Source organism: Eschrichtius robustus, chromosome 12, assembly GCF_028021215.1.
Source record: "Eschrichtius robustus isolate mEscRob2 chromosome 12, mEscRob2.pri, whole genome shotgun sequence".
Lineage (NCBI taxonomy): Eukaryota > Metazoa > Chordata > Mammalia > Artiodactyla > Eschrichtiidae > Eschrichtius > Eschrichtius robustus.
Window position 1 is genome coordinate 48,763,946 of NC_090835.1, and position 18,335 is coordinate 48,782,280.

An 18,335-nucleotide genomic window follows, 5' to 3' on the forward strand; every position below is an offset into this window, starting at 1 on the left:
AGGCTTGAGCCTTGAGCATCACACCTAATTGTTTACTTTGTATGGCAGAAGTGGCCTGAGGTCGAGTATACATGGAGTTCTGGACAGTAGTGGTGAATGGCTTGGCTGGTTGATCAGGGGCCTGAGGGCAGCTTTGTTGCTGGGATTTTCAGGAAAGTGGGTGATGGGGAACTTGCTTGAAGATTAAGAAAGCTGGGGGAGGGTTTGCCTCGACAAAGAGGCACAGCATTACCTTCCTCTTTGGCTGCAGTGTTAATGGAAAGCCTCAACACCAGCCGACTTCCAGGGAATTTAAAGGGCCAGGACCCCCCCCCCCTTCATCTTTCTCTTTTCCCCCTTTTGGAAGCCAGATATTAAAGACTAAGACGTTCAAAAACAACTGCAGATCAGTGGAATATTAGAACATGACCACACATACCCAGAGAAGGGTTCAGAAAAGACCTAGAAGACCTTAAGATTACATCTCAGGCTGACCCTCAGCACAGACAGCCTACAGTAATTAAAAAAACAAAACCAAAAAATAATTACAAAAAACAGCAAACTCTGGGGCAGGGAGAGAATCTGATTTCCAGAGTTACAACACTATTAGATTCAATGCCCAGTTTCTAACAACAACAACAACAACAACAAATCAAAAACATACAAAGAAACGGGAAAGTATGCCTTGTTCAAAGGAAAAAATTAAATCAACAGAAACTGTCCTTGAAAAAGACCTGACTGCAGACATACTAGACAAAGGCTTTAGAACAACTGTCTTAAAGATGCACACAGAACTAAAAGAACATGTGGAGAAACTCAAGAAAACGATGTACCAAAAAATATAAATACCAATAAAGAGACAGAAAACATACAAAGAAACTAAAAAGAAATGTTGGACCTGAAAAGGACACTAACTGAAATGAAAAATTCACTATCAAAGGGATTCAAAAGCAGATTTGAGCAGGCAGAATAGAGAATCAGTGAACTTGCAGATAGAAAAACAGAAATTATCGAGTCTGAGGAACAGAAGGGAAAAAAGATTGAAGAAAAGTAAAGACAGCTTAAGGAAGCTGTGGGACACCAGAAAGTGAACAACACACATTGTGGGAATCCTAGAAGGAGGAGAGAGAAAAAGGGGCAGAGAGAATATCTGAAAAAATAACAGCTGAAAACTTCCCAAATTTGATGAAATACATGACTATAAACATCCGAGAAGCTCAATGAACTATAAGATGAACTCAAAGAGACTCATGTTACATGTTATAATCAAACATTTGAAAGACAAAGAGAGCATCTTGAAAGTAGCAAGAGAGAAGTGACTTGTCACATACAAGGGATCCTCAATAAGGTTATCAGCAGATTTCTCATCAGAAATTATGGAAGCCAGAAGGCAGTGGGCCAATATATTCAAAGTGCTAAAAGGAAAAACTGTTAACCAAGAATCCTATATCCACTAAAACTGTCCTACAAAAGTGAGGGAGAAATTAATACATTTCTTGATAAACAAAAGCTGAGGGTATTTGTTACCACTAAACTTGCCCTGCAATGCTCAAGGGAGTCCTGCAACATGAAATGAAAGGACACTAGACAGTAACTCCAAGACACATGCAGAAATAAAGATCTCAACAAAGGAAATACATGGACAATCATAAAAGTTTTCTACATGATTTAAGAGACTAATATTATACATTTAAAGGAAAAAAAACTATTAAAGGTAAAAATAAAAGCTAGTATTATTAAAACCTAGTATTATATAAAGCTGATTATTATAAAAGCTAGTATAGTAACTTAGGTTTGTAACTTCATGTCTTGTTTTCTACGTAATTTAAGAGACTAATGCATTAGTTGGTATTTCTGGGCACACAATGTATAAAGATGTAATATTCTGACATCAACAACCAAAAGGGGTGGGGATGGAGATGTAAAGAAACAAGTTTTGTATGTTATTGAAGTTAAGCTGGTATAAATTCAAATTAGAGTGTTATAATTTTTGGTTGTTAAATGTCATCCCTATGGTAACCACAAAGAAAACAGCTATAGAATATACCCAAAAGGAAATGAGAAAGGAATGTAAACATTTCACTACAAAAATTGACTAAATAACAAAAGAAGACAGTAATGCAGGAGATAAGGGACAAAAGAGATACATGGCATATAGGAAAAAAATAGCAAAGTGACAGAAATTCCTCCTTATCAGTAATTACTTTAAATGTACATGGATTAAACTCTCCAGCCAAAAGACAGAGATTGGCAGAATAGGTAAAAACACATGATCCAACTAGATGCTGTCTACAAGAGACTCACTTTAGATCCAAAGACTCAAATAGACTGAAAGTGAAAAGATGAAAAAAGATATTCTATGCAAATAGTAACCAGAAGAGAACAGGGACTTCCCTGGTGGCACAGTGGTTAGGGATCCACCTGCCAATGAAGGGGACACAGGTTCGAGCCCTGGTCCGGGAAGATCCCACATGCCGCGGAGCAACTAAGCCCATGCACCACAGCTACTAAGCCTGCGCTCTAGAGACTGTGAGCCACAACTACTGAGCCCGCGCACCAAAACTACTGAAGCCTGCACACCTAGAGCCCGTGCTCCGCAACAAGAGAAGCCACCGCAATGAGAAGCCCGCGCACCACAACGAAGAGTAGCCCCCGCTCTCTGCAACTAGAGAAAGCCCATGGGCAGCAACGAAGACACAAGGCAGCCAAAAATAAAAATAAATAAATAAATTTATAAAAAAAAAAAAAGAAGAGAACAGAAGTGGCTATACTAATAACAGACAAAGTAGACTTTAAATCAAAAAAGGTTACAAGGGGCTTCCCTGGTGGTGCAGTGGTTAAGAATCCGCCTGCCAATGCAGGAGACACGGGTTCGAGCCCTGGTCCAGGAAGACCCCACATGCCACGGAGCAACTAAGCCTGTGCGCCGCAACTACTGAGCCTGTACTCTAGAGTCCGTGAGCCACAACTACTGAGCCTGCCTGCTGCAACTACTGAAGCCTGTGCACCCTAAAGCCCATGCTCCACAACAAGAGAAGCCACCACAATGAGAAGCCCATGCACCGCAACAAAGAGTAGCCCCCACTCAACGCAACTAAAGAAAGCCCACACACAGCAATGAAGACCCAACGCAGCCAAAAATAAATAAATAAATTTATTTTAAAAAAAAAGATTACAAGAAACAAGGAAGGACGTTATATACTAAAAAAAGATTCAACAGAGCAAGAAGATACAATAAGTATAAACATTTACACACCTAATGGCAGACCATCAAAATAATGAAGCAGCTTCCCTGGTGGCGCAGTGGTTAAGAATCCACCTGCCGGGGCTTCCCTGGTGGCGCAGTGGTTGAGAATCTGCCTGCTAATGCAGGGGACACGGGTTCGAGCCCTGGTCTGGGAAGATCCCACGTGCCGCGGAGCAACTAGGCCCGTGAGCCACAACTACTGAGCCTGCGTGTCTGGAGCCTGTGCTCTGCAACAAGAGAGGCCGCGATAGTGAGAGGCCCGTGCACCACGATGAAGAGTGGCCCCCACTCGCCGCAACTAGAGAAAGCCCTCGCACAGAAACGAAGATCCAACACAGCCAAAAATAAATTAATTAATTAATTAAATAAATTTAAAAAAAAAAAGAATCCACCTGCCAATGCAGGGGACATGGGTTCGAGCCCTGGTCGAGGAAGATCCCACATGCTGAGAAGCAACTAAGTCCATGCGCCACAACTACTGAAGCCCACATGCCTAGAGCCCATGCTCCACAACAAGAGAAGCCACCGCAATGACAAGCCTGTGCACCGTGACGAAGAGTAGCCCCCGCTTGCCGCAACTAGAGAAAGCCCGCGCACAGCAACGAAGACCCAATGCAGCCAAAAATAAATAAATAAATTTAAAAAAAATAATGAAGCAAAAATTGACAGATTTGAAGGGATAAATAGACAGTTCTACAATAATAGTTGGAAACTGCAATACCCATTTATCGTAATAGAACAACCAGACAAAAGATAAGTGAGGAAAAGAGGACTTAATCCAATTTCAACTAGATCTGATAGACACATATAGAACACTCTACCAAACAACAGCAGCATACACATTCTTGTCAAGTGCACATGAGACATTTCTCAGACCATATGTTAGGCAATAAATTAAGTCTCAGTAGATTTGAAAAGACAGATATCATACAACATATACTCTCCAACCAAAATAGGGTAAACTTAGAAATCAGTAACAGAAAGAAAACTGGAAAATTCACTAAATTGTAGAAACTAGGCAACACACTTTTTTTTTCCAGAATACCAAAGAGTTTATTCAAAAAGTCACCTAATAAAAGCACAGTTTTGCAAGTTTGTCTAAAACTTGATAATTCTGAACAAAAATAAAATGTCTGACCACTCCAAAATAGGAAAAGACAATCTTGTGCAAATAGACATCAAATTCTAGGCACTATGAAAACTGGCTAAATGTATGCTCCCAGCAAGAGAAGTGTCACCATCCTAAGTCCCCTTAGTCACCAAATGCAGGATTAAGAGGCCAGAGTCAGGCTTCCCTTTCTAAGCCACTCTGTTACTCTCTAGGAAACTCTGGATCTCAGCCTAATCTCCAGCTCTGCCTGGACCTTGATAGGGAAGGAGGGAGGGACAATAGAAGAGAAGAGGAAAGGGGTGTGACGTCTTTCTTAGGAAAGAAAAAAGGCACAGAGATGAGCTAGAAAGTGATGAAAGCAAGGATCAACTATCATTCACCCTGAATTCACCCATTCACCCTGACAGTCCAACCTCCTTATTTTGTAGGTGAGAAAACAGACCTAGAAAAATAACGTGGTTTACTCAAAATCATATGGTTACTACATGCAGTAAGATCAAGAAGTAAGAAAAGCCCTGAACCCATGGCTTCACTGGTGAGTTCTACTAAACAGTTAAAGAATTAATACCAATCCTCAAAATTTTCACAAAAAAACTGAAAAGGAGGGAACTCTTCTTATCTCATTCAAGAGGCCAGCATTACCCTGATATAAAACCAGACAAAGACACTACAAGAAAACTACATCCCTTATGAATACTGATCCAAAAATCCTCACAAAATACTAGCAGACTGAATTCAGCAGCATATTGAAAGGATAGTTCACCATGACCAAGTGAGATCTACTCCTGGAATGCAAGGATGGTTCAACATACAAAAATTAATCAATGTAATACACCACATTAACAGAATGAAAGGGGGAAAAATCACATGATCATTTCAACTGATGCAGAAAAATGTTTGAAAAAATTCAGCACCTTTTCATGATTTAAAAAACACTAAAAAACTAGAATAAAAGGAAACTATTTCAACATAATGAAAATCATAGATGAAAACCCACAGCAAACATCACACTCAGTGGTGAAAGACTTAAAGCTTTTCCTCTAAGATCAGGAATAAGGCAAGAATGCCTGCTTTCACCATTTCTAGTCACCACAGTACTGGAAGTTCTAATCAGAGCAATTAGGCAAGAAAAAGAAATAAAAGGCATCCAAACTGGAAAGGAAGAAGCAAAATTATTACTGTTTGCAGGTGATATGATCTTATATATAGAAAACCCTAAAGATTTCACACGCACAAAAAACCTGTCAGAACTAACAAGTGAATTCAGCTAAGTAGTACATAAAGTCAACACACAAAAATCAGATGCACTTCTATATGCTAAAAATGAACAATCTGAAAAGGAAATTATGAAAATCCCATTTATAATAGCATCAAAAAGAATAAAATACTTGAGAGTTAACCAAGGAGATCAAAGACTTGTACAATACAAAGTACAAAACATTGCTGAAAAAAATGAAAGAAGACATAAATAAATGGAAACACATTAGATGTTCATGGATTAGAAGACTTAATATTGTTAAAATGTCAATACTACCCAAATCAATACACAGATTCAATGAAATCTCTATCAAAATCCCAAGGATGTTTTTTTGTTATGGAAATAGTAAAACCCATCCCAAAATTCATTATGGAATCTCAAGGAACAAACAGCCAAAAACAACAGCCAAAACAATCTTGAAAAAGAACAAAGCTGGAGGATTCACAATTCCTAATTTCAAAGCTTATAAGAAAGCTACAATAATAAGAACAACGTAGTACTGGCATAAAGATGGACATAGAAATCAATGGACTAGAACAGAAAGCCCAGAAATAAACTCTCATACATACGGTCAAATGATTTTTGACAACAGTGTCAAGACCATTCAATAGAGAAAGGACAGTCTTTTCAATAAGCAATGCTAGGAAAACTGTATATCTTCACACAAAAGAATGAAGTTGGACCCTTTTGTAATACTATATACAAAAAATTAACTCAAAATTAATTAAAGACCTAAATGCAAGACCTAAAACAATAAAACTCTTAGGAGAAAATACAGGGCCAACACTTCACAACATTGGATTTGGCAGTGATTTCACTGTATTTGGCAATGATTTCTTGGATATGACACCAAAAGCACAGGCAACAAAATAAAAATAGACAAATTGAACTTCACGAAAATTAAAAATTGTGCATCAAAAGACACTACCAACAGAGTAAAAATGCAACCCACAGAACAAGAGAAAATATTTGCAAATCATGTATCTGATAAGGGATTAATAACCAGGATATATAGAGAATTACTAAAACTCAACACCAACAAAACAATCGATTAAAAATGGGCTTGAATATGGGACTTCCCTGGTGGTACAGTGGTTAAGATTACGCGTGCCAATGCAGGGGACACAGGTTTGATCCCTGGTCTGGGAAGATCCCACATGCTGCAGAGCAACTAAACTTGTGTGCCACGACTACTGAGCCTGCCCTCTAGAGCCCATGCACCACAACTACTGAAGCCTGCACGCTCTAGGGCCCATGTGCCGCAACTACTGAGCCCACGTGCTGCAACTACTGAAGCCTTCACACCTAGAGCCTGTGCTCTGCAACAAGAGAAGCCACCACAATGAGAAGCCTGTGCACTGCAATGAAGAGTAGCCCCCACTTGCTGCTACTAGAGAAAGCCCATGCACAGCAATGAAGACCCAGACACAGGCAAAAAAAAAGAATAAAATACCTAGGATTAAACCTACCTAAGGAGGCAAAAGAACTGTACTCAGAAAACTATTAGATACTGATGAAAGAAATTAAAATGACACAAACAGATGGAGAGATATACCATGTTCGTGGATTGGAGGAATCAATATTGTCAAAATGACTATACTACCCAAAGCAATCTACAGATTCAATGCAATCCCTATCAAATTACCAACAGCATTTTTCACAGAATTAGAACAAAAACCTTTACAATTTGTATGGAAACACAAAAGACCATGAATAGTCAAAGCAATTTTGAGAAAGAAAAATGGAGCTGGAGGAATCAGGCTCCCTGACTTCAGACTATACTACAAAGCCACAGTCATCAAAACAGTATGGTACTGGCACAAAAACAAATACAGATCAATGGAACAGGATAGAAAATCCAGAGATTAATCCACGCACCTATGGTCATCTAATCTAGGACAAAGGCGGCAAGAATACACAATGGAGAAAAGACAGTGTCTTCAATAAATGGTACTGGGAAAAATGGACAGCTACATGTAAAAGAATGAAATTAAAACACACCCTAATACCATACACAAAAATAAACTCAAAATGGATTAAAGACCTAAATGTAAGGCCAGATACTATAAAACTCTTAGAGGAAAACATAGACAGAACACTCTTTGACACAAATCACAGCAAGATCTTTTTGATCCACCTCCTAGAGTAATGAAAATAAAAACAAAAATAAACAAATGGGACCTAATTAAACTTAGAAGCTTTTGCACAGCAAAGGAAACCATAAACAAAACGAAGACAACCCTCAGAATGGGAGAAAATATTTGCAAATGAAGCAACTGCCAAGGGATTAATCTCCAAAATATACAAACAGTTTATGCAGCTCAATATCATAAAAAGCAAACAACCCAATCAAAAAATGGGTGGGACATCTAAACAGACATTTCTCCAAAGAAAATATACAGATGGTTAAAAAGCACATGAAAAGGTGCTCAACATCACTAACTATTACAGAAATACAAATCAAAACTATAATGAGGTATCACCTCACGCTGGTCAGAATGGCCATCATCAAAAAATCTACAAACAATAAATGCTGGAGAGGGTGCAGAGAAAAGGGAACCCTCCTACACTGTTAGTGGGAATGTAAACTGGTACAGCCACTATGAAGAACAGTACGGAGATTCCTTAAAAAACTAAAAATAGAGCTACCATATGATCCAGCAATCCCACTCCTGGGCATATATCCAGAGAAAACCATAATTCGAAAATATACGTGCACCCAATGTTCAATGCAGCTCTATTTACAATAGCCAGGACATGGAAGCAACCTAAATGTCCATTAACAGAGGAATGGATAAAGAAGATGTGGTACATATATACAATGGAATATTACTCAGGCATAAAAAAGGACAAAATAATGCTATTTGCAGCAACATGGATGGACCTAGAGACTGTCATACTGAGTGAAGTAAGTCAGAAAGAGAAAGACAAATATCATATGACATCATTTATAAGTGGAATCTAAAAAAAGATTACAAATGAACTTATCTACAAAACAGAAATAGAGTTACAGATATAGGAAATAAACTTATGGTTACTGGGGGGTAAGGGGAGAGGGATAAAGTGGGAGATTGGGATTGACATATACACACTACTATATATAAAATAGATAACTAATAAGGACCTACTGTATAGCATGGGGAACTCTACTAATACTCTGTAATGGCCTATATGGGAAAAGAATCTACAAAAGAGTGGATATATGTATATGTATAACAGATTCATTTTGTTGTACACCTGAAACTAACACAACATTGTAGATCAACTATACCCCAGTAAAATTTTTTTTAAAAATGGGCCTGAATAGATATTTCTCCAAAGAATATACACAAATGGCAAATAAGCATATGAAAAGACACTCAACATCACTAATAATCAGGGAAATGCAAATCAGAACCACAGTGAGCTATCACCTCACACCCATTGGGATGGCTACACTCAAAAACAAAAAACAAAAACCACACACTGAAAAACCAGAAAATAGCGTTGGTGAGGATGTAGATAAATGGGAATCCTCGAGCACTGTTGGTGGGAATGAAAAAATGACACAGGCACTGTGGAAAACAGTATGGTGATTCCTCAAAAAATTAAAAATAGAACTACTGTAAGATCTAGCAATTCCACTTCTGGGTATAAACCCCAAAGAACTGAAAGCAGGGTCTCAAAGAGATATTTGTATGACCATGTTCAGAGCAGCATTATTCAGAACAGCTAACACCAGGAAGCAACCCAAGAGTTCATCAACTGATGAATGGAAAAGCAAAATGTGGTACGTACCTACAATGGAATATTATTCAGCCTATAAGGAAGGAAATTCTGACATAGGCTACAACATGGATGAACCCTGAGGACATTATGCTAAGTGAAATAAGCCAGTTGCAAAAAGACAAATACTGCATGATTTCACTTATATGAGGTACTTAGAGTAGTCAAAATTATAGAGACAAGGGACTTCCCTGGCAGTCCAGTGGTTAAGACTTCACCTTCCAATGCAGGGGGTGCAGGTTTGATCCCTGGTCAGGGAGCTGATATCCCATATGCCTCTCAGCCAAATAACCAAGACATAACACAGAAGCAATATTGTAAAAAACTCAATAAAGACTTCAAAAATGGTCCACATCAAAAAAAAATCTTAAATGAAGAAAAAAAATTATAGGGACTTTCCTGGTGGTGCAGTGGTTAAGAATCCGCCTGCCAATGCAGGGGACACGGGTTCGAGCCCTGGTCCAGGAAGATCCCACATGCCACGGAGCAACTAAGCCCATGCACTACAACTACTGAGCCTGCGCTCTAGAGCTGGCGAGCCACAACTACTGAAGCCTGTGTGCCACAACTACTGAAGCCTGCACACCTAGGGCCCATGCTCCATAACGAGAAAGCCACTGCAATGAGAAGCCCAAGCACCGCAACGAGGAGTAGCCCCCGCTCGCCGCAACTAGAGAAAGCCTGCGTGCAGCAACAAAGACCCAACGCAGCCAAAAGTAAATAAATAAATTAATTAAATTAAATAAATGGTCAGAATGGTAACTTTAAAAAACAAAATTACAGAGACAGAAAGTAGAATGGTGGTTGCCAGGGGCTGGGGCAAGGCAGGGAATGGGAAGTTATTGTTTCATGGGCATAGAGTTTCAGTTTTACAAGATGAAAAGAGTTATGGAGATGGATGGTGACGATGTTTGTACAAGATTATGAACGTATTTAATACCACTGAACTGTATGCTTAAAAATGGTTAAGAGGGTAAATTTTATGTTATGTGTAGTTTACCATAATTTTTAAAAATTGGGGAAAAACCCAACGGTCAAGAACATGAAAGACAGGAAAAGTTCAAAGAACTGTGCCAAATGAAAATTCTGAAAATGAGACATGACAATGACATGTAACATGACTTCCTAGACAGGATCCTAGACCAAAGAGGAGAAAGGGACACTGTGGGACAGCAGGTGAAACCTGCATGCCATCTGTGAAGTGGAGGTTAACGCTGCATCATTGCTGATTTCCTGGCTTAGGGGGTTGTGTGCTGGGTATGTAGGCGAGTGTCCCTGTTTTGGAGACGTGCACACTGGAGTGTTTTGCGGTAATGAAACAACATATCTGCAACTCACTCTCCAGATGTTCAGAAAAAGACTAGAGAGGTAATGAAGCAAACACAGTAATATATTAACAACTGGGGAGTCAGGGTGAAGGGCACAGAGGAGCTCATCATACACACCTGGAGGCATCTTGATGAACGGCTCAAGGACCTGTACTTTGGCCTGGTGCGTGGCCCGCTCCTTCTCTGCAAGGGCCTGTGCGCGGGCCTGAATGATATGTCTCTCCAACATTTCAACTTCATCCAGCCGCTGCTTATAGAGCTCCCGAATCTGGCAGGTGGGTGATCAGATGTACAGAAATATGGTGAGATCACACAGCTTTACTGAATCCCACCCCAGCATCAGGGCTTCCCATGAAGCACAGAACAGTCACAGAACTGCAGAGACCATCTGGTCTAACCAGACAGATCTGAACTCTGAGACCCACAGAAGGAAATGGCTTAAAGCTTTCACAGTAAAGTCAATTACAGAGCCAAGTCTGAAATCCCGTCTCCTGACTACTGGCTTCACAGTAAAGAGAGCTGCCATCTAAACTGTGAAATACCAAATATGAGTTAACACACCACCTGTGGCAGACAAAGGGTTGTGTCACCCAGACCCCCTTCAAGGAAGGACTTGCTACCTGGCTGCAGGGAGCATAGTGAGCTGAGAGCCTCCAGCTATCAGCCCCTTCAGAGTTGATCTCAGCTGCTTGAAAGCACACAGTTGAGACTCCTTGAAGGGAGCTGTGGGCAGTATGGCCTGTTTAGCAGTCAGCCTCAGCAGAGAGGACTCAAGTCAGCTGCTTTCCTCCTTATACAGATACGGAAGCAGAGTTGCTGTTAGAGCCTAGGCATGCTTCCTAAAATCTGGGCATGAATGCCTCGATAAGATTGTGGTTCGTGGGTTTCCCTGGTGGCGCAGTGGTTGAGGATCTGCCTGCCAATGCAGGGGACAAGGGTTCGAGCCCTGGTCTGGGAAGATCCCACATGCCGCGGAGCAACTAGGCCCGTGAGCCACAACTACTGAGCCTGCGGGTCTGGAGCCTGTGCTCCGCAACAAGAGAGGCCGCGATAGTGAGAGGCCCGCGCGCCGCGATGAAAAGTGGCCCCCACTTGCCTCAACTAGAGAAAGCCCTCGCACAGAAACGAAGACCCAACACAGCCATAAATAAATAAATAAATAAATAAAAATAAAAACCCAAAGTTTAAAAAAAAAAGATTGTGGTTTGTGGCACAAGGGCAGGCACCCCAAAGCGGACGTGACGTTATCATCTCCGGGGAACAACTATTCAGCTTTCTGCCTCGTCGTTTCATTTATATATGTAATATATAATGTGTGTATGCGTGTAGGGAAATAAAGATAGGTGCTGGAGATATATGCCGTTATGTGTGTAGAATGTGTCTATTCACCTAGGCGCGTGTGTAGAGTGTCCTCCCACTAGAATGTCGGATATACGGCGGCATGGATTTGGTCTGCTCTTTTCCAGCTGCATCCCCAGTGCCCGGCACCCAACAGGGGCTGACTCTTGTCGAGTGGCTGAGTCGCGCCCTGGGTCGCCCGCACGCGGTGACGCCGCCGCGCCTCGGGTGAGCACGGGGAGAAGCGCGCGGGACGCTGGGGCCGTGTTACCTGCTGCAGCTGGTCCACGAACTCCTCGTGCCAAGCATCCTCGCTGCCGCGGGCCTTGATCAAACTCTCACTCACCTCCTCGCCAATCACCTCGGCGGTATACAAGTTGCGAAAGACGCCGGTGAGCAAGTAAGAGATGTCTTGGGTGCGCAGCGAGGTGGGGCGCAGGCGCAGCAGGTGCGGCTCGGGGAGCGGCCGGAGCGTGAGCGGCGAGACGCGGCGGGGCCGACCACCGAAGCCGTGGTAGAAAGACTCGGAGTAGGCGAGGGAGGACTGGCTGGGGCTGCGGATCCGGGTCGGACGCGGAGTTGGCGTCCACGTCGCCCCAGCGAAGGCGTAGGACCCAGACTCTGCGGACTGCCGCTCTCCTCTTCCAGTCTCCATGGCAACTGAGACGCCGCTAACTCCCTGCCGCACTTCTACTTCCGGCCCGCCTCTTCCGCTTTGCGTCTGTTAAAGGGTGCTGTCGAGTCGTCATCTTCGTGAACGTTCGTACGGCAGTGTCGACTTTACTGAGAGGAGCTTAGTGTGCGGACCGATAGAGAAAGAGTTAATTGGTACAGCCAGGCCCGTCTCATTGCAAAAGCTTCTTCCTATTTACTTTCACCTGCCCATTCTCTAATTTGTTCAGCATTTATTAATTCGTTCATTTAATATTTATTGTATAAAGATTGTTTCAGGTCTGTGCTAGGAGCTGGAGATACCAAAGGAAGATGCAGCTTCCGCCCTTTCGGAGCTCACAACCGTGTGTGTGTGTGTGTGTGTGTGTGTGACCAGAGTGTTGAGCAAGGCGAGAACAGGAAAACAACTGCAGTTTAGTGGGCTACGGTCAAGGTGGAGAAACTGTTTGTTGTCATGGAACCACAAAGGACAGGAACTTAACCAGTCTACAGAGAAAGCGAGTACAGTGGGTTTTTGGCAGAAGTGAAGACCAAGCAGAGGTTTAGAAGAATGAATAGACTCACCGTCATTAGCCATCAAGGAAGTGGAAATTAAAACTACAGTGCAATACCACTACACACTTAGTAGAATGTCAAGAAGTTGAATGAACGAACAAACGGGTGAACGAACCACGTGAGCGCGGGTGAGGATGTAGAGCAACTTCTCATGTATCGCAACAGGAACACAAACCAGTATAGCAGCTTTGAAAAACAGTTTGGCAGTTTCTTAAAAAGTAACACATCAGTCCCACAACTAGGTGTTATTCCAAGTGAAATGAGAACGTTTGTGCCTACAAAGACCTGTATGAGCAGCTTTATTCATAATCTCCAAAAACTGGAAAAAACCCAAATGTCCTTTCTACTGATAAAAAGATAAATAAATTGTGGTACATCTATATACAGCATACTCTCAGCAATAAAGATGAAACAGACTAGTGATACACACGACAGCATAGATGAATGTCAAATACATTATGCTGGATAAAAGAAACCATTCTCAAAGGGCTACATATACATAATGAATGCTTCCATTTAGAGGATATCCGTTTATAGAAAATGCAAACCAGAAAACAACAGTGGTTATCAGGAGCTGGTGATGCGAGCTAGTGTTGGCTCCAAAGGAGCATGAGGGAATTTCTTGGGGTGATGGAACTGTTCTACATCTTGATTGTGGTGGTGGTCACAAAACTGTATGGATTTGTCGAAACTCACAGAACTGTACACCATAAAGGGTGAATTTCACTGTATATAAATTATACTTCCATTTTTTAAGTGAAAAAAAAAAAAGAATGAGTAGGAGTAAGCCAGGGGAGAAAGAAAAAGGGCACTCCATGCAGAGGGACCCCATTGTGCTAAAGCTGGGAAATGGGAGGAAATGAAAGAAGTTCAGGGGTGGAACTCAGGGAGTTGAGGAAACTTCTAGGCAAGGGCCAGATCATAAATGGGTTTGTAGGCAACATTAAGGAATTTAAACTTCATTCTGAGGACAGTAGGAGGGCCATCAAGGGTCTGAAGCTGGGTGTGTGGTGGTCAGCTGTATGTTCTACTGAGATCACTCTTGTTGCTGTGAGACAGCAGACTGGGGGGAGGCAAGAGGCATCAGGGAGCTCAATTGGGAAACTCCCGCAGGGGTTAGGAAAGAGGTGAAGGGCGCTGGGATTCAAGTGAGAGGAACTGATTGGAGATGGAGCTAAAAGGTAGAATTGACAAGACTCGCTGATGGGTAATGGGAGTGAGAGAGAAAAGGGGCCAAGAATGACTGCCACATATCCTGTGTGTGATGAGATCATCCACTGAGATGGGGAGAGGCCTGCACTTGTCCAAGGCAGCAGCTTGACATCACAGTGACTGCCATCCTTGCCAGAGCGTGGCTTCTGCTCACAGGTGGTACAACCATCCTCTTTTTACTGCCGGGGTGAGTCTGTGTGCCCTACAGCCTCAAACCCACTTCCTGAGATGAGGCCCAGGATGCTTGCCTGCAGACCTGGGCCACTTCCGCTTCTCGTGGTTGGGCCTGGTTCCCTCATCTCTACTTCCCGGTATCTCTTCCATCCTCAGGGCTGGGAAGCCAGGGCCCCTGTTCTGGATTGTGTACTTGAGAGGATCCCACTCTGACTCTCCTCAAGCCACACCCTCTCCAGAGTGAGGAGGCCACAAGGTCGATGTGACATGCCCCGTGCCTGCCCAGACACTGTGAGCCCATTGACAGGACCTGTGCAGGCCACTTCTTTAAGGGCTTCCTCGCATTGCTGACCAGCGTGTGCACTAATGGGTAGCGTGGGTGGGGGCGGAGGGGGAGGGAGCTTGGGCAAGTGGGCTAGTTTGTCCAATTGCTCACGTGCATGTGAGCCCACCCACCCCACCACCACCAAGGGGCAGGAAGGAGTTAGTAGAACAGTCTGGGGGCCCCCATTGCTCTAGAGTTAGGACGGGGCCTGCCCAAACCAGGTGGTCTTGTGCAGGCTCCCTGGCCCCCTTCCCTACCCTAGGGAACGACAGGACAATGGGTTCTCACCATCACCTTTGGCCTCTCCATCCTGCCTCCAAACAGCCTCAGAGAAGGACACAGAGAGTCTGGCCCAGCCTGGGAGAGGCCTCCCCTTTTTCTGTGACCCTCCCACCTTCTGGCTTCAGCTCCCCCGGCTCTGTCCAGGCCAAGGTCTTCAGCAAAGCTCCAGTTCCCCCTCTGTGCTCATGTTCCTTGACTTTTCAGCGGTATCTGCTGCTGCCTGTTCCCTCTTAATGACACACTCCCCACCCCGCTCCCCGCTTTCCTCTGTGCTTCCCCACCTCCACCATCGTCTCCCTCTTCTCCTGGTATCTCTCTGCCTGATAAGCTGGCTTCATCCCTGATTCCGCTGTGCCCAGCAACCACTTTCTGTTTGCTCTGTGACTAACTGAATAAATGAATGGTTCCAACCGGGCACCAGTAACAAAGGGCCCCAGTCCCCTCACCTATGAGGACTTTGTCAGCATAAAGGGAATTTCCTGAGCTGCCTTCTTCATTTTATAACCTGCTCTGCCGACCAGAATTTGTGTTTTGTTTATCTCTGGGTTCCCACACACATTTTTGGCCTTTTAAATTTTTTTACTTTTAAAGTCAGAAAGAGAAAGACAAATACCATATGATATCACTTGTATGTGGAATCTAAAATATGACACAAATGAACTTATCTACGAAACAGAAACAGACTCACAGGCATAGAGAACAGACCTGTGGTTGCCAAGGGCAGGGGTAGGAGAGGGATGGATTGGGAGTTAGGGGGTTAGCAGATGCAAACTATTATGTATAGAATGGATAAACAGGGACTTCCCTGGTGGCGCAGTGGTTAAGACTCTGCGCTCCCAATGCAGGGGGCCCGGGTTCGATCCCTGGTCAGGGAACTGGATCCCACATGCATGCTGCAACTGAGAGTTCGCATGCCACAACAAAGGAGCCTGAGAGCCGCAAATAAGGAGCCCGCTGCTGCAACTAAGACCCGGTGCAACCAAATAAAAAAATAATAATAAATAAATATTAAAAAAAAGAATGGGTAAACAACAACGTCCTACTATATAGCACAGAGAACTATATTCAATATCCTGTGATAAACCATAATGGAAAAGAATACACAAAAGAATGTATATACGCACATAACTGAATCAATTTGCTGTACAGCAGAAATTAACATAACATTGTAAATCAACTATACTTCAATAGAAATTTTTTTTTTACTTTTAAATTTCAAAAGTTATACATCATTATGGTAAAAAATTCAAATAATACATAAAAAATAAAAAGTATCTTCCTCTCAATCTCTTTCCTTGGATTATTTCTATATCCTTCTAGCTATTGTTTCTGCCTGTACAAATACAAATATCTACAAAGTTTTTAATTTTTAAAAAGCGCCAGTGGTATTATAGTATGCATTATATATATTATCCTACAACTTGCTTTTTTTTCACAGCAACTCAAAGAGGACTGATTTTGTTTTTTGTTTTGTTTTTGTTTTTGTTTAACAGATGCAGGAGAACCCAGTGTAATGGAAATACCATAAGTTATTTAACCAGGTCCCTGCTAGTGAACTTCAACTTGTATAATGTTTCTGTACAAAATACACAGATGATATAGAATTAAAATTGCTTGGCCAAAGCATATGTACATTTAAATATTTGAGATATTGCCAAATTACCTCCCAGAAAGATTATCCCAGAGTAGACTCCCACTAGCACTGTGTGAGGGCTTATGGACATTTTCAACATGCTTTGAAATATATCCCAAATTTTAGCCCAAGCCCACATCTCCCTCTAAAACTCCAGACTTGTACATCCATCCTGTATCAATACTTGACATCTCACCTTGGCTGTCTGAAGGCACCTCAAACATAATGTGTCCACAACAGAGCTCCCGCTCTTCCTTAGCCTTCCCCATTTCAGCTGCTGGGAACCCCTGCTTCCAGTGGTCCAGGCCAAAAACCTAGAGTCACCTCTGGCTCTTCTCTTTCTTTCACAGCCCCCACTGGTCAATCCTGCTGGCTCTCCCGTCAAAATGTATCCAGAATCTTCCCACTTCTCATGACCTCCACTCCCACCACCAGGGTCTGACCCACCGTCCACTCTCACCTGAATTATTACAAAAGCCCCTTCCTTGGACTCCCTGCTTCAGCCCTGTCCCTCCATGATACCCCCCACTTCCAGCAACCACAGTGATTCTTTTAAAACAAGAGCAGGGAATTCCCTGGTGGTCCAGTGATTAGGAATTCTGCGCTTCCACTGCAGGGGGCCCGATCCATTCCTGGTCGGGGGAACTAAGATCCCACAAGCCATGCGGCACGGCCAAAAAAAATAAAAATAAAAAAATAACCAAAAAAGGAATCTAAAAAAATGGTACAAATGGACTTATTTACAAAACAGAAATAGAATCACAGATGTAAAAAACAAACTTATATAAAAAAAACAAAACAAAACAAAACAAACTTATGCTTACCAGGGGGGAAAGGCGGGGAGAGGGATAAATTGGGAGATTGGGATTAACATATATACACTACTATATATAAAATAGATAACTAATAAGGACCTACTGTATAGCACAGGGAACTCTACTCAATACTCTGTAATGACCTATATGGGAAAAGAATCTAAAAAAGAGTGGATACATGTATATGGATAACTGATTCACTGTGTTGTACGCCTGAAACTAACACAACACTGTAAATCAACTATACTCCAATAAAAAATTTTTTTAAATAAAAATAAATTAAAAATAAAAAAACAACCCATGAGTCAGATCATGTCCCTCCTTGACTTGAAGCCTTTCAAGGGCTCCCCATTTCCCCCAGAGTCAACGTGGAAGCCCTTAGAAGGCCCAGCAGGACTTGGGCCCCATTTCTTCTCTGGCCTCTCTCATTCCCCTCTCCCTCGCTCGGCTCCCTCTGCTGCAGCTACACCTCACTGACCCGAGCTCATCTAGGTTTGCTTTTCTGGGGGAGGGATTGGGCAGGGCTGGCTCTGAAGCACAGCTGGAAAGTTGGCATTCTTGGGTTGATCCTCCGCCCTCCCCAGGCCTCTAGAGAGGGTAGGGGTGGAGGGGTGAAGGGAAGTGACTGAAGGTGGGCACCA

At 42.7% G+C, this 18,335-nt stretch overlaps 1 protein-coding gene across 4 annotated transcripts in view; it reads right to left on the minus strand.

Annotated features, from left to right (window-relative positions):
- The window catches only part of DLEC1 (DLEC1 cilia and flagella associated protein), a 103,566-nt gene that overhangs the window by 78,222 nt on the left and 7,009 nt on the right, over window positions 1-18,335 (minus strand). For all 4 annotated transcript variants that reach the window (XR_011075663.1, XM_068557875.1, XM_068557874.1 and 1 more), the window contains exons 3-4: window positions 12,298-12,819; window positions 10,806-10,956 (exon numbers count right to left, since the gene is read on the minus strand). Coding sequence is in view for 3 of the 4 variants with exons in the window: in XM_068557875.1 (XP_068413976.1) it covers window positions 10,806-10,956; window positions 12,298-12,681 (535 nt within the window). In the remaining variant the exon portion in view is untranslated. The remainder of the gene's footprint in view (window positions 1-10,805; window positions 10,957-12,297; window positions 12,820-18,335) is intronic.